General features: G+C 41.3%; 1 protein-coding gene across 1 annotated transcript in view; it reads left to right on the top strand.

Moving 5' to 3' along the window:
* GREB1L (GREB1 like retinoic acid receptor coactivator) overlaps positions 1-25596 on the top strand; it is a 159818-nt gene that overhangs the window by 67968 nt on the left and 66254 nt on the right. The window contains exons 8-15 of the mRNA XM_025365255.1: positions 8092-8208; positions 8830-8949; positions 9961-10098; positions 12811-12996; positions 18412-18738; positions 19933-20061; positions 21310-21444; positions 23585-23782. Of these exons, the coding sequence (XP_025221040.1) occupies positions 8092-8208; positions 8830-8949; positions 9961-10098; positions 12811-12996; positions 18412-18738; positions 19933-20061; positions 21310-21444; positions 23585-23782 (1350 nt within the window). The remainder of the gene's footprint in view (positions 1-8091; positions 8209-8829; positions 8950-9960; positions 10099-12810; positions 12997-18411; positions 18739-19932; positions 20062-21309; positions 21445-23584; positions 23783-25596) is intronic.

Genomic DNA, 25596 nt, shown 5'->3' on the forward strand with positions numbered 1-25596 from the left:
ACGGGCGGATCACGAGGTCAGGAGATCGAGACCATCCTGGCTAACATGGTGAAACCCCATCTCTACTAAAAAATACAAAAAATTAGCCGGGCGAGGTGGCGGGCGCCTGTAGTCCCAGCTACTCGGGAGGCTGAGGCAGGAGAATGGCGTAAACCCGGGAGGCGGAGCTTGCAGTGAGCCGAGATTGCGCCACTGCACTCCAGCCTGGGCGACAGAGCGAGACTCCGTCTCAAAAGAATAAATAAATAAAAAATAAATAAAATAAAATAGGCCCGGCGCAGTGGCTCACGCCTGTAATCCCAGCACTTTGGGAGGCCAAGGCGGGCGGATCACAAGGTGAGAAGATCGAGACCATCCTGGCTAACATGGTGAAACCCCGTCTCTACTAAAAATACAAAAAAATTAGCCGGGCGTGGTGGCGGGCGCCTGTAGTCCCAGCTACTGGGGAGGCTGAGGCAGGAGAATGGTGTGAACCCGGGAGGCGGAGCTTGCAGTGAGCTGAGATCGCGCCACTGCACTCCAGCCTGGGCGACAGAGCGAGACTCTGCCTCAAAAAAGTAAAATAAAATAAAATAAAAAATAAATAAAATAAATAAAATAAAATAAAATTTTGCCATACAGAAATTATTTATTTTTTGTAACTGAATTTATTAGTCTTTTGTTTATGACTTCTGCATTTTGATTAATAGTTTGGCCTTTTCCATATCAAGGTGATAATTAATTTTTCCATATTTTCTATTATTTTTATATTTTCAGAGTCTAAGTTTATATCTTTGGTCCATTTGATTTTTTTTTTTTTTTTTGACACCTGGTGTAAGATGCTGGTATAACTTTATTTTTTTCCTGTATACATAATTGCCTCAATATAATTTACTGAATGGTTCTTTATTGCTGATTTGAGCTGCTACTTTTATCTTTCACTAAATTTTTATGTGTATTTCAATCTGTTACTTACTGTCTCTTTTGTTCCATTGTTCTGTTTGTACCAAGACCATAGTGTTTTATTCATTGAAGTTTTATAATATATTTTATTATATAACAATTCTAGCCTCCCCTCATTTCTCTTATTTTTTAGAATGTTTCCAGCTATTCTTGTCTAATTTTTATATCAGCATTACATTAGCTTGCCTCATTAAAACATTCACGTAATTCTAATAATATCTAAACCTGTAGGAATTTTCCTAGGATCACATTAGATTTATAAATTAACTTAGGTTGATGGGCATCTTTTTGACATTGAGTATTTCTGCTTGGAAGCATGTTATGTCTTCATATTTGTTCAGGTGTATTTTCATAAGTTATTTTTTAATTTTAAATCTTAACAGTTTCTTTTATTTTTTTATTATTTGCGACAGAGTCTCGCTCTGTCGACCTGGCTGGAGTGCAGTGGCACGATCTTGGCTCACTGCAACCTCCACCTCATGGGTTCAAGCAATTCTTCTGCCTCAGCCTCCCGAGTAGCTGGTATTACAGGTGTGTGCCACCACGCCCAGCTAATTTTTGTATTTTTAGTAGGGACAGGGTTTCACCATGTTGGCCAGGCTGGTCTTGAACTCCTGACCTCAGGTAATCTGCCTGCCTTGGCCTCCCAAAGTGTTGGGATTACAGGCGTGAGCCACCATGCCCAGCCGACGTTTTCAAACACATATAAAGATAGAATAATAAAGTAAACCACCACCATGACCTATCACCCAGCTTCAGTACTTATGAACACATAGTGATTGTTATTTAATCTGACTTCCTCCTTCACTATGTTAAGACAAATCCCAGATACTACGTCCAGAAATATTATAATGTTTTCTTCATGTAGTTGCATACGTTTCTTACTAAGCTTACTCCTAGGCATTTCGTTTAACTATGGATTGTTGTTTATATATATGAAGATTTATTTCTGTAGATTAACTTTATACCTTCTCATTTTTAGTACATTATTCTGTACCAATTTGCATTCATTGTTTTCAGAATATAAGATGAATTATCACTCTTCAAATTAGGGATATGCTAAAATTATAGATATGAACTAGTACAGAAAGCTACTAATCTTCCAAACAATATGACTGTGGCCTGAAACATGAAGACAAATCTGTGTAATAGCATAGCAGACTTAACTTGGATTCTTGTCCTGTAAGGCTCTGTTAAGACATGAAAAATTGGGGTCATCTTCAGTTTCCTACAACTTTGTAATGTCGTGTGTGCACTGGGTTCTCCCAGCAGACCTTAAATCACTCACTGGTGGGTAAGTCAGGCCCTCAGAGAAGCACGTTAACTCTTCCAAGCCAGTGGGGGACGATTTCATTCTTTTGAGTTCTGATGAGAAACAATGATTAGATGGATCAGGAATCATGTTGTGGGATGAATAATTTTCTAGATAATTTCTAATGGAGCACCATTAGTAAGTATCCTGTTCCTCAGAGCATGCTCTTCAGACTCTCAGAGAGGTTTGACACCTTCCTGTGTTAATCGATCTAGCTGTTCTGCTGGAGTAGTCAGGGATTTGGGGTCTCTACTCATTTAGAAAAACTCTGATTGGCTTGAGTCTTTCTCTCTTCCACAGCCTGTCTCTGAAATAGCATGTGGTTTTCTGGGCTGAATTATTTTCTTAATCCAAAAAGCTTTCTTTTGGATATTCCTGGTGTTGCCGTAAATTAATTCTAGTTTATTAAAAGAAAAAATAAAACTAAAGCAACTTTCAGAGAAAAATGCTTTCTCCTACATTTCAGTGAGTTAGTTTGCATGACGCTTTTAAAATAATAAACTCATCTAGCTAGAGATAAATACATCTCATTAAAATCTGGCTTTGAGGCTGGGCGTGGTGGCTCATGCCTGTAATCCCAGCACTTTGGGAGGCCAAGGCAGTTGGATCACTTGAGGTCAGTAGTTTGAGACCAGCCTGGCCAACATGGCAAAACCTCACCTCCACCAAAAAATACAAAAATTCGCTGGGCATGGTGGCGCACACCTGTAGTCCCAGCTACTCAGGAGGCTGAGGCAGGAGAATCGCTTGAACACGGGAGGCAGAAGTTGCAGTGAGCAGAGGTCATGTCACCACGCTCCAGCCTGGGCAGCAGAGCAAGAATTCATCTTTAAAAAAAAATATATATATATATACACACACACACACACACACACACACAAATATATATACACACACACAAAAATGTATATATATAAATATATGTATACACACACACATATATGGCTTTAAGGGGGACTGTGGAGACTAACTCCACAGTTAATTTTGACTAGGTTAAATGACTACTATTATTTAAGGTAGTAATACTTACCTTACAAAGTTGTTATAGGAATTAACTGAATTAATATATTTAAAGTGCTTAAAATAGCATGCATCACATAGTAACTTCTAGTGAGTGTTTGTTAAATAAGTAAAAAATAAAAAAACAGTATACATAGAAATGGACTTTTTTAAACGTCAGAATAGTTCAAGGAAAGGACTGAAATTCTATAATCTGCTTTTTCTCAACTCTTGTTGAATTAACTTCCTTCCTGCATGTATAAATAGTTGCTAATTTAAACAAACTCTTTCATTTTAAAGATTCGCCGATTCTCAGTCCAGCTAATTCTGCAATCAATTTAAGTGGAGCTCAGGACCTGACCCGGAATAAGAATGTTGTGAAACCACTGGCTTTATCTTTGCAGGTTGTAGGGAAGACTTTTGCTGCAGGTGATGTTTTCCTCACTTATATTTCTTTGGTAAATACATAGTCCATAAAAGACTTGTGTGACATTTAATTGACAAATTGATAGAAGAAAACAGAAGCTGCCTGTCCCTGCCAGTTGAAGAGAGAACTGGGGCTGTCTGTAATAACGTACTAGTGTGCGAAGCTTTGTGTTCCTTACATTCCAGCCAGAAGAGTCAGGGAATGACACTTGGTACTTGGAAGTGACATAACAATTTGATTCCATTTAACAAACATTTCTTGGGCACCTGCTTTAACTAGGAACTGGGAATACAAAGATAAATAAGGTTCAATCCCTGACCCCCAGTTTCCTTGTAATCTAGTGGGGGAGATAGACCTCTGACAAGATATTTTCAGTGTACTGTAGCAAATATGGCAATGTACAGAAGAACACAGAACAAAGGGTTTTTTTAGCCCAGCATTGTAGGAGTAATTAAGAATAAGTTCTCAGAGGAATCTGGTCTTTGACAATGAGGAGATCTTCACTGTACAAAGGAGTAGATGAAAAGCAATTCAGATTCAGGGAACAGCAGAAACAATGGTTAAAAGGAAAAGAAGGGAAGAGGCAAAAGCAATATGATATATGCAAGAATTTCCAGCAATTTGGATTTGTTAGGACCATAAAATGTAAAACTCAAAAAGTGGCAAGAGGTGAGTAAGTGGTGGTTAAGGGAAAAGTTATAGGCAGCCAGGCTAAGAAATGTGGATTTCACTGTATACTTATAGACCAGAGGAATGGCATGGTTCGATTTGAACTCGAGCTATATCATTTTGGCTGTAATGTGTAAGAAGAAGACGAGATAGGAAAACTAGTTGGAGGTCATTTCAGTCGTCTCGGTGACAAATGATGAGGTCCTTGGCTAGAGTGATAATAGGTTGCAGAGGAGAGGACAAATTAGAGAACTACTCAGGAAGTGAAACCAGCAGGAATTAACTGATTAATGTGAACATCAAGGAGAAGAAGGGGTCTCAGCTGACATTCAACTTTCTGGGCTTATGTTGATGCCATCATCTGAGACAGGGATACAGAAGGAGGATCAGGTTCTCCAGTGGGAGATTGTGAGTTCAATTTTGGAAATGCTGAATTTGAGATTCCCATAAGACATCCACGTGGAGCTGTTCAACAGCCATTTAATTTATCACGGGGATAATTCAGGACTGAGGGTGTAGAGTAGAGCCACCAACATCTAGTTAAAGTCATCAGTGTAAATAGTATAAGCCAAGGAGAGATGTAGGCTGAGGCAAGCTGTGAACAAAAGATAGGATTCATCTGGGCACAGTGACTCACACCTGTAAACCCATTACTTTGGGAGGCGAAGGCAGGAGGATCATTTGAGGCTAAGAGTTCCAGACCAGCCCAGGTTACAAAGTGAGACCTGGTCTCTACAAACGATAAAAAAAATTTAGCTGGGTGTGGTTGTGTGCACCTGTGGTCCCAGCTACTCAGGAGGCTGAGGCTGGAGGATGGCTTGAGCCTGGGAAGTCAAGGCTGCAGTGAGCCATGTTTATGCCACTGCACTTCAGCTTGGGTGACAGAGTGAGAATATAAAAATTAAAAAAAAAAAAATCCTAAAAAAGTTCAGTGGTGGCTCTGTGTGTGTGTGTGTGTATGTGTGTTTCTTTTTCTGAAACAGGGTATCTCTCTGCCACCCAGGCTGCGGTACACTTGTGCAATCTCAGTTCACTGCAGCCTCAACCTCCCAGGCTCAAGCAACCCTCCCGCCTCAGCCTCCCAAGTAGCTAGGACTATAGACACATGCCGCCGTGCCCAGCTAATGTTTGCATTTTTTTTTTTTTTAACAGATGAGGTTTCACTATGTTGTCTAGGCTAGTCTCGAACTCCTGGAGTCAAGTGATCAGCCAGCCTTGGTCACCCAAAGTGCTGGGATTACAGGCATGACCCATGGCACCCAGCCAAGTCTAGTGGTAAAAGAGAAGAAATTTTAAGAGAAGTAGAAGAAGAATGAGCATAAGGAGAGCCTGTCATTTTTGGAAACTTTTCTTTTTTTCTTTCTTTTTTAATTATTGGTAGAGTCAGGGTCTCCACATGTTGCCCAAGCTGGTTTCAAACTCCGGGGCTCAAGCGATCCTACTCTTCCACCTCCCAAATTGCTGAGATTATAGGCATGAGCCATGGTGCCTGGCCATTTTTGGAAATTTTTCAACAGTTAGGCATCATAATTTACACAGCCCACTTCTGTTCTTACTCAGGTCCAACATTTCTTGCAGGATCTACCTTCTGGTTGGATTACCGACTTTGAACAATGGAATCAAGTTTTTACAGCATTAAAAAAATCAATGAAGTAATAGATCAGTAATCATGGTTACTAAAATCATCAGATGAAGGCTGAACAACTTTATAATGCCAAGGATTATGCTGACAACTTTTGAACCTACTAATCAATCTTAATATCACAAGAAGAGAGAAAATGGGCTTATGTGCCCCCTGATGGAAATACTGTATACCACAGTACTTATGAGATACTCTTGCCAAAAAAAAAACCTGAATTTGATCAAACCTCTATATCTAATAATTAGTTTATTAGAAATACAGCGGACAAGAGAATAAGTGACACCACAGGTATCTAATCAGCAAAATCTAGAAAATGGAAAATTCTGCCAGGTTTTCAGCAAATTAATTGTAAGAAAGAAAAGGGAAGGGCATCTTATAGATTAAAAGAGGTTTCAGGGACACAGTCACTAAATTCAATATGTGCATCTTTTTTGAATTCCAATTTGAACAAGCCAGCTGTTTGAAAAAAGTATTTTTTTTACAGATAATTAAAAGATAGTTGGGGAAAATTTTGAATACTAATAGGATATTTTATGATATTAAGAAATTATTGGCTATATGCAGTGGCTCATGCCTGTAATTTCACCACTTTGGGAGGCTGAGGCAGGTGGATCACTTGAACCCAGGAGTCCAAGACCAGCCTGGGAAACATGGCAAAACCCTGTCTGTACAAAAAGAAAAAAAAACAAAAATTAGCCAGCTGTGGTGACACATGCCCATAGCCCCAGCTACTTGGCAGGCTGAGGTGGGAGGACTGCCTGAGCCCAGAAGTCAAGACTGCAGTGAGCTGTGATTGCACCACCGCACTCCAGCCTGGATGATGGAGTGAGACCCTGTTTCAAAGAAGAAGGAGAAAAGAAAGTATTAATCATTGTTAATTTTAAGGATAGTAATGATATTACAGTTATTTTCAAAAGAGTCTTTTTATTTTAGAAACAAATACATTAAGACCAGGCATGGTGGCTCACACCTGTAATCCCAACACTTTGGGAAACCAAGGTGGAAGGATTGCTTGACGCCAGGAGCTCGAGACCAGTCTGGACAACATAGCAAGACCCTGTTTCATTAAAAAAAAAAAAAAAAAAAAACCTTAAAAATTAGCCAGGTGTGATGGCACACCCCTGTAATCCCAGCTGTTTGAGAGGCTGAAGCAGGAGAATCATTCGAGCCTAGGAATTCAAAGCTGCGGTGAGCTCTGAGTCTGCCACTGCACTCTAGCCTGGGTGACCGTGAGACCTTGTCTCAACAAAAAAAAAAAAAAAAAAAATCACACCTGTAATCCCAACACTTTGGGAGGCCGAGGCAGGCGGATCATGAGGTCAGGAGATTAAGACCATCCTGGCTAACACGGTGAAACCCCATCTCTACTAAAAAAGATACAAAAAGTTAGTCGGGCGTGGTGGCAGGCGCCAGTAATCCCAGCTACTTGGGAGGCTGAGGCAGGAGAGTGGCATGAACCTGGGAGGCGGAGCTTGCAGTGAGCCAAGATCGCGCCATTGCACTCCAGCCTGGGTGACACAGTGAGACTCCGTCTCAAAAAAAATAAATAAATAAAGAAGCACACAGAAGTATTTATGTACAAAATGATATGGGTTTGCTTCAAAATAATTCACAGCATGCTTGTACATATGTGGAGGGGGTGGAGGTAAGGGTGGATAAAGCAAGATGGGCTGTGTTGATAAATGTTGAAATTGGATGGTGGGTATGTAGATGTTCATTATCCTATTCTCTCTACTTTTCTGTATGTTTGAAACTTTCCATGACGCGAAGTTAAGAACATATATATATATATATATTCTTTTATATATATATATAAAAGAATTTTTTTCCCTTCCTTCCACCCATCATCTCCAAAGACTTCACTGAAAGTGATTCCAGAAGATCTCTTGGGGTCCTAGGAAACTGTTTCTAAGTGATGTTTAATTTTAATGAAGCTCTTCCTCTGACAGTTGCAGTTGGTTTTATGTAACTGGACTGGGTCCTATCCATGAGGTTTCTTGGAATTCTAGAGTGTGAGGTCTATCAGATGGTTCCAGCATCCCAGAAAGCAGGGTCCTGCCCAGCCTCTGTTCTGAGCACTCCTCTCCTTGTGTTCTACAGATGCTGCTAATGGAAACAGTAGCCATGGAGGGAAGGGCAGTGCATCCAGCTCCACTCCAGCCCACACAGGGAATTACTCTTTGTCACCAAGACCTAGCTATGCATCAGGAGACCAAGGTACCATACCTGTCATAGAGTTTTGTAATAATGCACTTACCTGGGATTAGAAGTGCTCCAGATTTTGTAATGAATTAGCTGGCAACATACTCTGGAGTTTTTTCTCAGCTTGTCATACAACGTTTTGAAAGTTTGTAATTGGTGTGAACAGTAATGAGTAAATATCTTGGGATTCTATATGGATGACCTAACTGGGAAATAATGTTGAAACAAATGTTTAAGGAAGTGTCTTGAAAAACCATGGGTGTAGCTGACCAAAGTACAGGATTCAAAGTTGTCTGTTGTGTGATCCTGGACAAATCTGAGCCTTCCTTTCTCCTTTTACACAATGGGTATAACAACAATATTTGCCCTACAACACCACAAGGTTGTGGGTAGAATCAAATGAAATAAGCTACATAAACTTGGGACTTGTAAAACAACATACAGATGTTAAGTGGCTATTATTGTAATGTTAGGTTACTAATGTGGCTTTTTTTTAAACTTTACCTCTAAAGGAGTGATTTAGACTTTCTGAGTATAATCAAATTAAAGGTTCTGTGTTACTCTGGCATTCTTTCCTTTCATCCACATGGCTGAGAACAAGACGATCTCTTTTTTTGTTTTTTTGTTTGTCTTCAGCTACCATGTTCATTTCTGGGCCACCAAAGAAACGACACCGGGGATGGTATCCTGGGTCACCTCTCCCCCAACCTGGCTTAGTTGTACCTGTCCCTACAGTTCGTCCTCTTTCAAGAACGGGTAAGATTTTAACATAAGATGGATCGTGAGTGTGTTTTTAATTCACAGAGATATCTTCTACTTCCATTCTTTCCCTGAACTCTTGAAGATGAGTTATGTGAGGAAATTGATAGTAGCTAATGTTTTGTCACGATCGTATTTGCCTTCCCTACACACACAAGATCATTACAACTGATCTGAATTCAACCTTTGACTTAGTTTTAACCCATAGCATTGAAAAGTCATTCATTATATGGGACACAATGCTACCAACCCACCATCATAGGGCATATATGGACTTGTTTTGCTAGTAGTGGTGTTAGATTTTCCCTGCTGTTATCTGGTTCTTTATGTGACCCATGCTTATTATTTCTCACCTGGATGGTTCAGTCTGTGGCTAGAAACCTGAAAAACCAAAACCAACTGGCTCTCTTTCAGAATATCTAACTGTAGCCATTTGGTGTCCACAGTTCAAACATTTGTCTACCTTGCTGAACAAACCACAGACGATTGTAAATAAACTGGTTCTAAGACATAAATGAGTTATTTAAATGTTTGTTTAAATAAATAGTTTTAAAGACTACATAGACATCTTATATACACAAATAATTATGCCAATCTATCACTATGGTTGCCAGTAGGAAGTACTGGTTAATGATGAATTCATCCTTCTTCACACTTTTCTACACCTTTCAAAATGTATGTAATGAACAGATATATGCCTTTGATAATCTCGGGGGGAAAGCTAAAATACCAAACAGGATCCAAAATATTGCATATGGAAAAAACAACTGGAAGGAGAGTCACCAAAATGCTAAATAGTAGTTATAGCCATATAATATGATTATGGTTAATTTTTTCTCCTTTTGTTTTTTTCACTTATCACTTTACGTAATCAACTTAATGAAAAACACAACAAACCGTTAGATTTCTAATACTTCTCTATTAAAAGTATTAAAACTGCATTGCTTTCTATTGTATTTCATTTAGTTTTCACATGTCATCTTTCTTGTCAAACTTTTTTTTTTCCAGAGCCCCTTTTATCTGCCCCAGTTCCACAGACCCCACTAACTGGAATTTTACAGCCCAGGCCCATTCCTGCAGGGGAAACTGTAATTGTTCCTGAAAACCTGCTGAGTAACTCAGGAGTTAGACCAGTAATTCTGATAGGTAAGGCAATGGAATTCCAAGTTGCCTGTGTCTGCTGGAATCTAGGAGTGTTTTTCCATTTCATTGTTTGTGTTTTTTCACATATTCATGAAGATATTCATCCATCTATTGATTCTTTCAGCTTTTATTGGCCTGCTCTTTCATGCTATATTAGGAGCTGAGGATAAGGCAAAGTCTTTTTGCCCTCAAGGAGCACTGTTTATTGGGGGAGTCTCACCTCCCATGAGCCACTAGGGTTGGTAAATAAGTGTTACAACTCATAGGCAATACCATTGTAGCACACTGTGACATGGAAGCTCCTTAGAGATTCACAACCGAGAGCAACCAGAACTCAGAGCTCTGAGAGAGGGCTTACTTACCTCTGCCTGGAGGGGTCCGAGAAGACTTCCCAGAGGTCTTGGTTAAGCTGGGTCCTGAAGGTTGGTCAAAGTGGACAAGGTCGGGGAGGGGACATTCCAGTCAAAGGGAGCCAAACCGCAAAGAAATAAAACAAGCCAAGCCAGCTGACAGACCCTACTCAAGAGAACCAAGAGGCCCCACAGTTGCAGGTCTGAACCTTAGTATCTTTGAGGAGGCTGAGTCCTTCCAGGTGGTCTACAAGTGGAGGTATAGACATATAGGGGTCCCTACGTTCCAGGACTAACTTAGTGCTTTTCATACCCATGTCAGGAGTCTCCTTGGTTTAGGGCTGCCCTAGGCCAGAAGGAGACTGCTCGCTCTACCTTTAGGACAAAATAGATAAGATGTTTAAGGTCCTCACATCTTTAGGATGTGTTTACATGCAGTGTTACTTGCTTTTTGGGTTGGCCTGAGCCTGCCTAATTGGATGGTTTTGCTTCGAGTCATGTCCTTTACCTGGTTACTCTGTCTGCTAATCCTGGTTCTGTAGGTACTGAGGGGATCCCAGTTGCTTAAATGCTGTATGAATTAGGAAGCTCTTTTTGAACATTAACATAGTGCCACTAAGCTTTGAAAAGATGCATAGAACATGGGGACCCTTTGGTCCTTTGGTGCCTGCCTTTTAGAAAGTCTCACAGAGGGACTATCCTCGCCATCAACCACCAAAACAGGGCATATTTGGACACATTTTTTTCCTATCTATTTCTAAAACAGTTTGAGACTGTTTACTGACATTTAGGAAGACAACCTCACAAAAATAGCTAAGATAACAAAGGAGCAGGGATCTCCAAGTGCCTGAAACTAGTAGAATCTTGCTGTTAATCAATAAATTTAGTTTAGTTTTTTTTTTTTTTAAGAAAATCTCAGTAATATCTCCAGGTGGATAGTGTCGGAAAGGAAAAGAAAGGGGAAAGGAAAGGGCAGAGGAAAAGGGAAAGGAAAGGGGAAAGGAAAGGAAATCTCAGGAAGTGAAACATGTATTGTTTGTTTCTGTTTTTGTTTTTTGTTGTTTTTTGAGACAGAGTCTCGCTGTGTCACTCAGGCTGGAGTGCAGTGGCACAGTCTGCTCACTGCACGCTCTGCCTCCTGGGTTCAAGTGATTCTTCTGCCTCCTGAGTAGCTGAAATTACAAGCGTGCACCACCACGCTCAGCTTATTTTTGTATTTTTGGTAGAGACAGGGTTTCATCATATTGGCCAGGCTGGTCTCAAACTCCTGATCTCAAGCAATCTGCCTGCCTTGGCCTCCCAAAGTGCTGGGGTTACAGGCGGGAGCCACACCACGCCTGGCTGGTTTTTTTGTTTTTGATATGGAGTCTCACTCTGTCACTCAGGCTGGAGTGCAGTGGCGCGATCTCAGCTCACTGCAACCTCTGCCTCCTGGGTTCAAGCGATTCTCCTGCCTCAGCCTCCCATGTAGTTGCGTGCCACCGTGCCTGGCTCATTTTTGTGCTTTTAGTAGAAGCTGGGTTTCGCCTCTACTAAAGGCAAAAATGTTGGCCAGGCTGGTCTTGAACTCCTGAACTCAGGTGATCCTCCCGCCTCGGCCTCCCAAAGTGCTGGGATTACAGGCGTGAGCCACTGTGCCCAGCCGTATTGTCATTTGTTGTTTTCTGATTTCTTATCTGAAAATAAACTTGATCAGGGACTTTATCAGAAATATTTTATCATTGCAGTTTTACAGAGGATACAGACATGTTTTGCAAACTCATCAATCTTCCGGCAAAATATTAACATGTCCCTTCCATGAGAAACAGAGATAATATGAGTACAGTTGTCCCTTAGTATCCCTGGGGGATTGATTCCAGGCCCCCTCCCATATAAAATTGAATATCCTCAAGTCCCTCATATAAAATGGCACAGTAATTGCATATAACCTATGCACATCCTCCCATATACATTAAACCACCTCTCCATTGCTTGTAATACTTATTACAGTGCCTACACATCACGTCATTCACGTGAATTCAGCGTACTACCCAGCCCACACACAGCAAGTTCAAGTTTCACTTCTTGGAACTTTGTGGAATTTTTTCCCCCTGACTATTTCAGTCCACGGTTGATTGAACGTGGAACCCACAGATACAGAGGGCCAACTGTATTTTGTTTCCTGTTCATTTAATTTAATATAAGGATAGAATGTGGAGCATCCAAGTGAATTCCTTAGGATTGATATATTTGAGTGATTTGTTTGATAGCTATCTCAGAGGGCAGGGAATTTTGTTAAGCATCTTTGATCCTAGTTGAGCAAGCGTACCTGGTTGGACCATAAAAAGAAATGTTGAACTGCACTGACCTGCTTCTATTGGGACAGGCTATGGCACTTTACCCTATTTCTATGGAAATGTTGGTGACATTGTTGTGAGTCCTCTGCTGGTGAATTGCTACAAGATTCCACAGTTGGAAAACAAAGATTTGGAACAATTAGGGTTGACTGGCAGTCAATTTCTGAGCGTGGAAAACATGATTCTTCTGACGATACAGTATCTTGTGCGGCTGGGTAAGTCATTTTCCATAATCATTTGCTAGTAACTACTTTTGAGGTTTTTTTGTGATGTACTTTTTCTTTCTTTCTCACGTTTATCCTCCTATCTCTTATTTTTCTTCTTTCACTTCTAATGTTCTTTCCCTTCATCTGCATTCTCTGTAACTTTTCCCTTTCCTCTCCTTCATTTCTTTTCTACTCCTTTCCTTTCCTCTTTGCTTCTTTGGGTCCTAGAGGAGATGAATTGCACCACCTAGTGTCCAGTCTCATGATGCTCCAAAGGTCTCCAAAGTAGTTAAGGTAGGCAAAACCTTAAAGGGCACCCCTTCCCTGGGGAGCTTGGCTAGGCCTCCTTTCTGAAAGTGCACCTACCATCTGGAATGCAAACACAGCCATTGCCTTAAACAATTATTTTCCAGTTTTCCATTTAGCCTTTTTATCTTGTTTATCCACTGGCCCTACACCCATTTTCTTTCTTCTCCAGCTACACCCCTTTGATGGAGTCCCATCATGCTTTCCATCATTGAGGTCATAACTGTGGACCTCCCTGGAAGGTCTCTAAGTTATAGCGTAAGGGGGATATGTAGGTCATGAACCCTTCACTTCCTCTATCTGATATATCCTCCTAAGCCCCAAAGTGGGTGTATGCAGGTGCCCTGACAATACTAGAGTGACTCAGCAGCATTTACATCGAAATGTCCTTTATTTTGCAAATGGCAGTAGGCCATCTAATTATACACTCACTCTAGGACTTCAAGCCACTGATTTACTTAGAAAAATATTTGAGATGTGGCCGGGTGCAGTGGCTCATGCCCATAATCCCAGCACTTTGGGAGGCCGAGGTGGGCGGATCACCTGAGGTGGGGAGTTTGAGACCAGCCTGACCAACATGGAGAAACCCCACCTCTACTGAAAATACAAAATTAGCCGGGTGTGGTGGCGCATGTCTGTAATCCCAGCTACTCGGGAGGCTGAGGCAGGAGAATTGCTTGAACCCGGGAGGCGGAGGTTGCAGTGAGCTGAGATCATGCCATTGCACTCCAGCCTGGGCAACAAGAGTGAAACTCTGTCTCAAAAAAAAAAAAGAAAAAAAAAAATTTGAGATGTAAAATTAAACGTAAAAATATTTGTATGCACTTGTGAAATTTTTTAATTCTAGAAAATAAAAATACTTCAGTGTTAGGAGATAATAAAAACACTGGACTAAATAACTTTAAAAGAAAAAAAAAGCTTTATTAGGGCATATGCAGTCTTTGGTGCATTAGCTAGCAATCTTGACTAGAACTCCTTGTGCCCTGAGAGGCTGACTTGACGTGGGCTCTGCTTTGACATGGCCTTTTGAAATTTACACGGCACCAATTTCCCATGAGAGCTACTTTCATGATAAACCTAGGACTTGCTAATGATGCTTATTGAAAGGTAATACAATTATAAAACTCACCTGGGTCCACAGCTCATTTGATGACATAATTTTAATTGCTACATACTGAAATTAGATTGTAGACTGTGTTCTAAGATCCAAAGCCAACTTCTAAATGCACTCAGAATTAGTAAAACCAGGCTTCATAGAGTGATATTATAGCCAACCAAGCAAATCACTCTAGCACTCTTTTTCAGTTTTGTTTGTTTGTTTTGAGACCGAGTCTCACTCTGTTTCCCAGACTGGAGTACAGTGGTGCGATCTTGACTCACTGCAACCACCACCTCCCATGTTCAAGCAATTCTCATGCCTCAGCCTCCCAAGTAGCTGGGACTACAGGCATGAGCCACCATGCCCTGCTAATTTTTGTATTTTTAGTAGAGACAGGGTTTCACCATGTTGGCCAGGCTGGTCTCAAACTCCTGACCTCAGGTGATCCACCTGCCTTGGCCTCCCAAAGTGCTGGGATTATAGGCGTGAGTCACCACGCCTGACCTCTTTTTCAATCTTAATAGCAATTTTTAAAATCAGAGTCTAATTTAATTAAATGAACCAAGTGGTCAAAATAAGATATCTTTCCTTAAAGTACTAAACGCTGTTATCTTTCATAAAAAAAAAAAAAAGAAAGAAAGAAAGAAACAATTTCAATTTAATTACACAGATTCTTCTCTGCCCTGCAGGATCAATTCCCTCCAGAATTTGACTTCCAGTCAATTAGCCTCTCAATATACATGAATAGCTATTTCTCTTTAAAAATCTAAAGCTTTGTACATTGAGACTTCTCTATACCTCAACAACCGTTCTGGTGTCCTTCATTTATTTATTATTTATTTATTTATTTTTTATTTTTTGCCTCTGGAGGTTTCAAGAAGGCAATCAAGAATAGTTTCACATATGCCATAGATTATAGACATTAACAAAATAAATCTAAACTTCTAAAAGAATAATTTTAATACTTCAGCAGCCCAGTTACTTAGAGGTAACAGAAGAAAAGCAAAATTCTTCAGAAGGAACGTACCTCTTCACTACAGTCACTTTTTAAAAATCTTAGTCATTTCACAATCTGAAAATCTTTGAAGTTGATAATGAAATCAGCAAATCCAAAGATTCTTGGAAGCCTCTGAGTCTATTTAAACCTTGACTTTTCTCATTAAGTTAGTTCTGTCTGAAAAGTCGTTAAAACTGATACCTCGACTAACCTAAGTTATTGGAGATCAGCACTTGAAAGAAAAGATTACTGTTATCAAGCTTGCAAAAGTGGAGAAAAGACACCTGCAATGCAATTGTAAAGGCTGAGGCTGAGGCACTGGGTGTAGTGGCTCACATTTGTAATCCCATCACCTTGGGAGACTGACGCAGAAGGATCGCTTGAGCCCAGGAGTTTAAAGCTGCAGTGAGCTGTGATTGTGCCACTGCACTGCAGCCTGGCAGACAGACTGAGACCTTGTCTCTAATTAAAAAAATAAAAATAATTTTTTAAAAGGCTGAGGATGAAAAAGTGATAGTTGATTTTTGGAAGCAAGACATTTTACTCTAAGAAGTCTCTTACCTCATTTAAACTTTAATACCTTTTCCCCCACTTCTTGATTCCTAATGGTACATCAGTCAAAACTCTATAAAAGCAAGCTTTAAGGCAACAAGGGATGTTGTGAATATGTTTAGTAATGTTATTTTCCCAGAATGTCTTTGTACTTTGAATTAATTATGCTTCCTGATAGAATATGTTACTCAGTCCTGGAGTCAGTCTTATGGACTATTAACCAAGTCCCTGAGCTTTCAGGTTGTTAATGAAAGACAGTAGGGAATTGGAGACAGCCAGGGCCACCTGCTTTTCAGCTGTCGTGTTCTGGTGGAAGAAAGCTTTAAATAGATGACCACCTTCTATCCACTTTGAGCTCACCGAAAAGTGTGTACCTAGTGACAATTACCATGATGCCAATTTGATAAAGCTGAATGAAGATCAGATGTCTTGGTGGCTCCCGGTGATTTTTTTTTAAAAGCATCCCTCCACATTCCCAGCCAGTTTTCTGAGAAGGACAGTAGAGGCCAGACATGATGGCTCACGCCTGTAATCCCAACACTTTGGGAGGCTGAGTAGGGTGGATACCTGAGGTCAGGAGTTTGAGAGCAGCCTGACCAACATGGAGAAATCCCATCTCTATCAAAAATACAAAAATTAGCCGGGCATGTTGGCGCATGCCTGTAATCCCAGATATTCCGGAGGCTGAGACAGGAGAATTGCTTGAGCCCAGGAGGTGGAGGTTGCAGTAAGCCAAGATCGCGCCACTGTACTCCAGCCTGGGTGATAAAGGGAAGCTGTCTTTAAAAAAAAAAAAAAAAAAAAGCACAGAAGAAACACAGATATAATGTATACATTACCATTTTCTTGCCCTGTTTCCATGTATAGAGGAGAAAAATCTATTTATGAGAATTCCACTCTCCTACCTCTCCCTGGCCTCCACCCAATCCTGGAAAAGCTGTTTTCTCAATTAAAATTGTTTGTTTTTATAATGTATAAGATTTTTATTTAATTTTCTGTGTCTGAAAAGCATTACTAAACACCTACTTTTCTTACTTTCCCAGAAAAGATGGGAAGGGCCAGAGAAACCACTTAGATCCCTATTAGAGGAAGGAATGGATCTGACTCACTTGTGGTGCCTCCTTCTCATGCAGAAGTCCGTCTAGTCCATCACCCCCTTGTTCTTCCATAAGGGGCTTTTAGCAGTGGGTTCTGGGGCTGTTGCTTGGTCTCAGATCACAGACACTGAGGTGTCTGAGCTGGTTTATGAGAGCCTGAGTTTCAAATCTTGGGTTCACACAGCAAAATAAATGATTGAATAGAGGGAGTGACTATATTCTCACTGCTTTCAATTTAAACTAAATGTTGAAATCTTAGTTCATTTGTGTCAGTTGGATACCAAACATTGACTTGCTTATTTTGTTCTAAAGACGTTGAGTTTCTAAAGAGAGTAGGAAACAAAATCCCCCTGATTCCAGGGGCCACAGGTCAGCAGTATAAGTTTAGCCCCAACTGGTTGGAGAAAAGGGCCAAATGGCATATTTAACAGTCCAGAATGCTGGGGAATAACTAGATCATGAAAGCGTTCTCTATCTGGGAAAAGTGTGAGGCTGCCTTCAATATAACTTGGGAGTGAAAAATAATTAAACTTCATTTCCTGATGCACAGTATTCTCAAATTTAGGCTTAGAGGCAATACATTAAAATGTTTTCCAAAATGCCTATGAATAAAATGAGAACTGAATGAAACTTAAAATTGGTTATATATACCAATAGGTTGGCTTTTTTCTTTTCTTTCTTTTCTTTCTTTCTTTTCTTTTTTTTTTTTTTTTTTGAGACGGAGTCTTGCTCTGTCGCCCAGGCTGGAGTGCAGTGGCGCGAACTCGGCTCACTGCAATCTCCACCTCCAGGGTTCACGCCGTTCTCCTGCCTCAGCCTCCCGAGTAGCTGGGACTACAGGCACCTGCCTCTGCGCCCAGCTAATTTTTTGTATTAGTAGAGACGGGGTTTCACTGTATTAGCCAGGATGGTCTCGATCTCCTGACCTCATGATCCGCCTGCCTCGGCCTCCCAAGGAGCTGGGATTACAGGTGTGAGCCACTGTGCCCAGCCAGGCTTCTTTTTTCATTAGTCATTAACAATTTCCATAATGCTAAGCTTAATAGGTCAAGAAATATGCCACGTGCAAGGACCAGCTCCGAGGGCATACCGTGGAATTAATGGTTTCGCTTAGTACATCCTCTTTTAAAAAGATCAGGAATACAGAAAAACAGAAGCCTGGTTTTTCACAAAAATTGAGGCAGAAAGAAAAATAATTTCACAACAGGAAGTGATTAGTAGGACTCTACTTGTCACCACTCCAAGAAAAAGAGGTTATTTTCTAGTTGGAGTATGTATGATGGGCTGAGAAGTACTGCAGGATAGCACATGGGTGTATGTCTCTTTTCTACCTATGATTCTTTAAATTCCAGCTGTAATTCTCTTCTATATAGGTCCTGATCAGGTACCTCTCAGGGAAGAATTTGAGCAAATTATGCTGAAAGCTATGCAAGAATTTACTCTGAGAGAAAGAGCCCTGCAGATAGGTGCTCAGTGTGTCCCTGTGTCACCAGGACAACTCCCCTGGCTTGCTAGATTAATTGCCAGCGTATCTCAAGACTTGGTTCATGTGATTGTGACCCAGAACTCTTTGGCGGAGGGCATTTCAGAGACCTTAAGGACTCTCAGTGAAATGAGACACTATCAAAGGCTACCAGATTATGTGGTGGCAATTTGTGCATCGAAAATCAGAGGAAATGAATTTTGTGTGGTAGTATTAGGTGAGTAACTTTTTTGTTTTTTATTTGTTTAATCAATTCATTCGACCATTTGTCCATTTAAAAATGTGTGTTGTGTGTTTCGGGCATCCACATAGTCAACCTCTGATTAATTGCTGGAGCTTGGGCTCATCCTCCTAATTTTAACTTTCCCTTTCCTTCTCAGATCAGGTTTTGTGTGGCCCTCAGTTTGGCTGGTGCCCCTGTCAGCTGGTTGTGGGAGCATTGTTTCAAAGCTCTCCCTAGTAACAGATACCCCTGTCTCATGTAACTGCTGTCCTTTAAAGATTTTGGAAATGTTACTACTCTAGCATGTGATAAAGCCAGTGCCACAGGTGGCCTAAGCCAATTAATCGAATTTGCCAGAAAAGTAGCTCATATATCCCCCTTCTCACTGAAGAGTCTATTTAATATTGTAACATCGACTCTAAAGAAAAGATTCAGAAAGTTGGTACACTACAAAACTGGGGGGTGGAAGGGGATTTTTGTTTGTTTGTTTTGCACTGTGCAAATTTTCTGTCAGGCACCCTCCTGGGTAGCCATTTGGACTACATTTTGCTTCTCTCCTCTCTGTAGTGAATGGCTCTCACCGCTTTTGAGCAAAGAAGCTGAGAAAGTCCCCTCACTTTGACAAAACCTGTCTGCCCATTTTTCTATGCTACATGTATTTCCAGAAAGCTTCATCAGTGTGATACATTAATATTTTTTCATTTTTGTTAAAAGCATGTTTATATTTTTAAGGCAAATATTCACTATAACCATGCAAGCACAATTTTTATAAGGTTTTTCATACTCTTCCCTAGTTTGTTTTTCCCACATGTTCTCAGCCCCTGAACATCTGCCCAATTGGCCAGCCCTGGGGCAGCTGTGGTGTTACCCACAGCCCCTGGCTGGGGACAGGGACCTTCCTTAATCATTAAACACAAATATGTGCATATTTTCAGTTACAAACATAAGGTACATCATTTTTTTTTTCCTTGATCATCTGTATTATAAACATTTCTGTTTCTGTCTAGAGTCAGAATTGATATTTCAAGTGCTGTATAATTGTCCACACCTTTTGGTGTGTCATAATTTTCTCAACCTAAGTCCCTATGGTGACATCCTTTGATTGTTTCCAGTTGTTGCCATTATAAGTAATGTTCCAGCAACATTTGTTCTGTTGATGAGTTTTCTCTTCTCCCCTCTATCCTGCAGGTCAGCACCAGTCCCGAGCTCTGGCAGAGAGCATGCTCACCACAAGTGAGTTTTTGAAAGAAATTAGTTATGAGCTTATCACAGGAAAGGTCAGTTTCCTGGCATCACATTTCAAAACCACATCATTAGGTGAGTGGTTGTAAGATCTGGCAACACTGCCAGCCGCTAGTTGTGTGATTTTCTGAATTTAAATCTTAGCTTGTCAAGATGAGTGTGGAGCTCAAGCTGGCCAGCTGATCTTTCATTTGAAATGGTTTATCTTAAGTATTTTGTCACTGACACCACAGGAAGCAGTAAGGGGGTCTAGAGGAAGGCACATTGGTACCAGATTCAAAAGTCTCAGCTCAGCTACAACCTCATTGAGTGACCTTGGGAGAGTTTCTCTCTCCCTGGAACTCGGTTTATTCATTTGTTCCTTCCTTCCCTTTCTTCCCTTTCTTTCCTTCCCTCCTCCCTCCCTCCCTCCTTTCCTTCCTTTCTTCCTTTTTTTTTTTTTTTTTTTTTGACAGTGTCTCACTCTATCGCCCAGGCTGGAGTGCATGATCATAGCTCACTGCTTGACACCACCCCGCTTCACAGGCTCAAGCGATTCTCCCACCTCAGCCTCCCAAGCAGCTGGAACTACAGGCATGTACCACCATGCCTGGCTAATTTTTTAATTTTTTGTAGAGACTGGGTCTCCGTTTGTTGCCCAGACAGGACTCCAGCCCCTGGCCTCAAGTGATCCTCCTGTGCCTTCTAAAGTGCTGGGATTACAGACATGAGCCACTGCGCCCAGCCTGGAACTCAGTTTTCTAATCCCATTCTGCCTGCTTTTGAGTATTAGGGAGGTCGAGATACAACATGTGAAAGCATGTAAATTATAAGCACTATATCAATGAGAGTAGTTCTTGCTATAGAGACACCAGTATACTATAAAGATGGCCAAGTGTAAATGCTGATATGCATTTCTGGCTGACCAACAAATCTACTGAGAACAGCCTGACTGCCCAACTCAGGCAGTTAATAAAACAAACATATCCTTCCTCATAACCTTCTTTTTTTTTTTTTTTTTTTTGAGACGGAGTCTCGCTCTGTCACCCAGGCTGGAGTGCAGTGGCCGGATCTCAGCTCACTGCAAGCTCCGCCTCCCGGGTTTACGCCATTCTCCTGCCTCAGCCTCCCGAGTAGCTGGGACTACAGGCGCCCGCCACCTCGCCCGCCTAGTTTTTTGTATTTTTTAGTAGAGACGGGGTTTCACCGTGTTTGCCAGGATGGTCTCGATCTCCTGACCTCGTGATCCACCCGTCTCGGCCTCCCAAAGTGCTGGGATTACAGGCTTGAGCCACCGCGCCCGGCCCCTCATAACCTTCTTATCTCTACTTTATTTTGTAATAGGCGATGACCTAGACAAGCTGCTGGAAAAAATGCAACAAAGAAGAGGAGACAGTGTGGTTACCCCTTTCAATGGAGACCTGAATGAATGTGTGTCACCCCAGGAGGCTGCTGCTATGATTCCCACACAAAACCTGGGTAATGTCATCTCAGACTGAAAGACGGAAGTCAGTCCTTAGGACAGACGTTGTAAAAACTAAGTCATTCTAAGGGTTTCGAGGATTCTTCAAGTCATAGACCACAACAGCCTTTTCCTGATTGTCTACATGATAAACCTGGTTCAAATTAAAAATGCTTTCCCATGTGGCCTGGATCAAAGGCCTTGTTCCTAGTAACAGTCTTCTGGAATGAAAATCCAAGTCAAAGACTTTATCTTAAGCACTCTCTCTTTTTTTTCTGAAAGATTCCAGGACATTGGCCCATTTTCCTCTACCAGCTGTGCCCAGAGGACTTCAAGAAACTGTCTGAAAGAGTCAGACTACAGGCAGTGCAGGGCCCCTAGCTCCTGCTCCTTCACTTACTCTCTGACTTGTAAAACACACATTGTCTCAGGGATAGTGAGGGTTTCTTGGCAGATAGAACAGCGCTACCAACATGTCATCTGCCCTACAACAAGCTTCAGGAGCTCAGAGCAGGAGTGTCAGGGATGAGGAGTCTGGTCGTTAGACTGGATTCGTTTGGGTTCAGAGTCCTTTCCCAGTTCACTGATTGACAGGGATGACATAGGACAGAACAGAAAAAAGAACAGGAGAAAGGATAGATAGGAGACAGACCCTTATAAGCTGCTGCTGACAGCCACTTGGCCCCCACTTGATAGGAATGTATCATTTATATATTAGGATTGTCTCAGGCAATAAAAGTAGCATGGTTTGGCCGTCAGCTCTGTTGTAAAAACAAATGCAAATACAGGCAATAAAATGTTTTGACTTCTCAATGGTATTTGGTAATAAAGTGATCATCCAGATGGTCTAAAATGTGTTTATGTTAACTGTTTTGAATTATTAACACATTTAGAATTTAAACATTCTCAGAGGACTTACAGATTCCCAAGTACATTCTTGGTTCCCTGTTTAAAAAATGTTGTTTAAAGATGTTTTCGAAATGACAGCCTAGCTGTATTAAAAGACATATTTTGATTAGTAGTCTGCGGTACAAAGACTATTTGGGCTTCTATTTAAAGTTGCATGTTTGGGCTTTTCCAATGGGTTCTCTCAACCACTAGGGAGACCGTCCGTATAAATCTCCACTTGCTGTCAGTGTCCATGGTAACTGGGCTATGTTGACAGGCTGTCTTTGCCTCGGCTGCATTTGATTTTAGAAAACATTAATTAGCACAGGTTAATTAGGCCCTGTTGCAGTTAAACTGCCACATGTGTTCCTGATAATAACCAGCGCTTTAAAGAAGCATTGGATGTTGCCTGCTCACGCGTTTAGCTGACTAAACTTGTTTCATTGTGTGTGTGGATGTGCATGCATGTATAAGAAAGATTGATTGCTTGATTATACTTGCAATAAAAAGCTACTGACCTGCTTAGAGTATCTGGGAAATGTTTTTGTAATACGTCACCTGCTGAGTGGCCAGCTGGCTATGTCATGAGTCAGGTGTCTTCAGATAGTCCAGGCATCAGCACTGGAGCTGGCCACAACCACCTAGACCTGCCAGGTCACAGCACTGGCAAAGTGGAGTTGAGTGGGAAGAAAGGTGAAGGTCATGTCTCCATGACCCACGTTATGTAGTCCCTGGGAAGGGAATTTCTGACCATGTTGCAACTGACTTGCTGAAGAGGAAATGTTTACTGTAATGCCATCCAGAAAAGCTCAGGGGGACTCAGCATTATGTTCATTATGGCACCTCCTCTTTCCTTGGACTGGGTCGGGTCTGGGACACTGGCCTGTGCTGATATTTCTAAAGAAAACCGAAAATGTTCCCCTTTTCAGAGATGAGTGCTGGCTCCAGCTGCGAGAGTGTAGTCTGTCTCCTCCACTTCTGGGTTGGGATAAGGGTTTTGAATTAGGCATTTGTGAGATAATCAATCAATTTTAAAATAATACATTTGCAAAACTGCCACATCCACTCCTGAGCACATCCTCTCATCCGCGTTTCAGGAAAAATAGGCAAATCTATTAAAACTCAATAGAGAGTGGGAATAGCAGGTGAGAATTCTTAGTGAGAGTGTATTACATTACTGTCTGTGTGGTATGTGTCCTCATAGAGATTCACAGTGGCCATTATGGAAGTAAATTAACCTTGTTCTTATGACTTCTTTTTAAATTTTAGATTTAGATAACGAAACCTTCCAAATTTATCAACCGCAGCTAACAGTTGCCAGAAAACTCTTATCCCAGGTGTGCGCTATAGCGGACAGTGGCAGCCAGAGCCTGGACCTCGGTCACTTCAGCAAAGTCGACTTCATCATCATTGTCCCCAGATCGGAGGTGTTGGTTCAGCAAACTCTTCAACGGATTCGACAATCAGGTAAGAGTGAACTTTCAAAGAGGAGCCCACCTAGATCCAGCTTCAGATCCCGTTGCCTCTTTTGCTTAATCCAAACTTTTATAGGATGCTTAAAACCTTCTTCAGTAATAAAAATCATAAAAGCACTTTGTTATTTTGGGTTTATCTGAAGTTTTCCCTCAAAGTACTCTGTCCTTTTTCCCTCAAGGTCAAGGGTAAATGGCTGTGCATGTTTGCCAGATATCGTTAAGTTCATGATGTAATCTGTGGGACTAGAATCTGGTCATTTATTGATGAAGAGAAATTTTCTCAAGGCAAGGATGGCCCTGCATGAGTTGATGGCGTCTGTGCCACCTGAGCTCCTCCCACATGCAGGCCTCATTTGCATAGGTGGATTCTTGGCCATTTAGCACGTCACCAGCACATCTGCAACCTGGAAACCGGAACACCATCCCCCATGTCATCTATGACATTCTTTAAGAAAAAAAGGTTAGCGTTACTCCTAATAACTTTAAGTATAAAGAAAAAAATATTTTTCCCAGAAAAGGTAGAGAGCAAAAATTTTACAAGTCTTAAAAAAAAAAATGTTACAACTCTGTGGTAAATAATAACCCTTTTCAAAAATAAAATTTGATTAGAATCACAAGAAGTTATAAGGAATTTAGAAACTTGGGACAGCTGTAAAATGCTTGCCTTTGTAAACTAGGTTTGAAAAGGAAATTATAAATGTCAAGTTGCTTCTGATTACCTTAGCTGAGGAACACACACACACACACACACACATACACACACACACACACACCCCTCACAAGCAGATTTTAGATCTGGAAGATGACTGTTTTTGCCAGAGTAAAGAATTTTACTTTCGGCCGGGGACAGTGGCTCACGCCTGTTATCCCAGCACTTTGGGAGGCTGAGTTGGGTGGATCATTTGAGGTCAGGAGTTCAAGACCAGCCTGGCCAACATGGTGAAACCCCATCTCTACTAAAACTACAAAAATTAGCCAGGTGGTAGTGGCACATGCCTGTTATCCCAGCTACTTGGGAGGCTGAGACAGGAGACTCACTTGAACCCAGGAGGTGGAGGTTGTGATGAACTGAGACACTGCAATCCAGTCTGAGTGACAGAGTGAGACCCTGTCCCCCCGACAAAAAAAAAATGATTTTACTTTCAATATATTTAAAAACAGATAGGAAGCAGAAAAATCCAGAAGCGCTTAAAATGTGGTTTATATGTTCATACCTGTCATTCTGTGCCTCTCAAATTTTATCCTACATACAAATCATGCGGGGATGTTGCTAAAATGCAGATTCCACTTCAGTAGGTCTGGGTTGTGCTCCGGATTCTGCATTTGTTTTTTTTTTTCCTTTTTTTTTTTTTTTTTTTCTTTTGAGACATAGTCTCACTCTGTTGCCCAGGCAGGAGTGCAGTGGTACGATCCTGGCTCACTGCAACCTCCACCTCCTGGGTTCAGGCAATTCTCCTGCCTCAGCCTCTTCTAAGTAGCTGGGATTACAGGTGTGCGCCACCGCTCCCAGTTTTTGTATTTTTAGTAGAGACAGGGTTTCACTATATTGGCCAGGCTGGTCTCGAACTCTTGACCTCAAGTGACACACCAGCCTCAGCCTCCCAAAGTGCTGGGATTCCAGGCGGGAGCCACCACACCCAGCCTGGATTCTGCATTTCGAACAAGCTTCTAGGGATGCCAGTGTCAAAAGGCCACACTTTGAGTAGCATGGCTCGATAAGAAATCTTGCTTGATTGTACTTTTAAAAATAACTAAAAGAGTATTGTGATTGGATTGTTTGTAACACAAAGGATAAATGCTTCAGGG

Source organism: Theropithecus gelada, chromosome 18, assembly GCF_003255815.1.
Source record: "Theropithecus gelada isolate Dixy chromosome 18, Tgel_1.0, whole genome shotgun sequence".
NCBI lineage: Eukaryota > Metazoa > Chordata > Mammalia > Primates > Cercopithecidae > Theropithecus > Theropithecus gelada.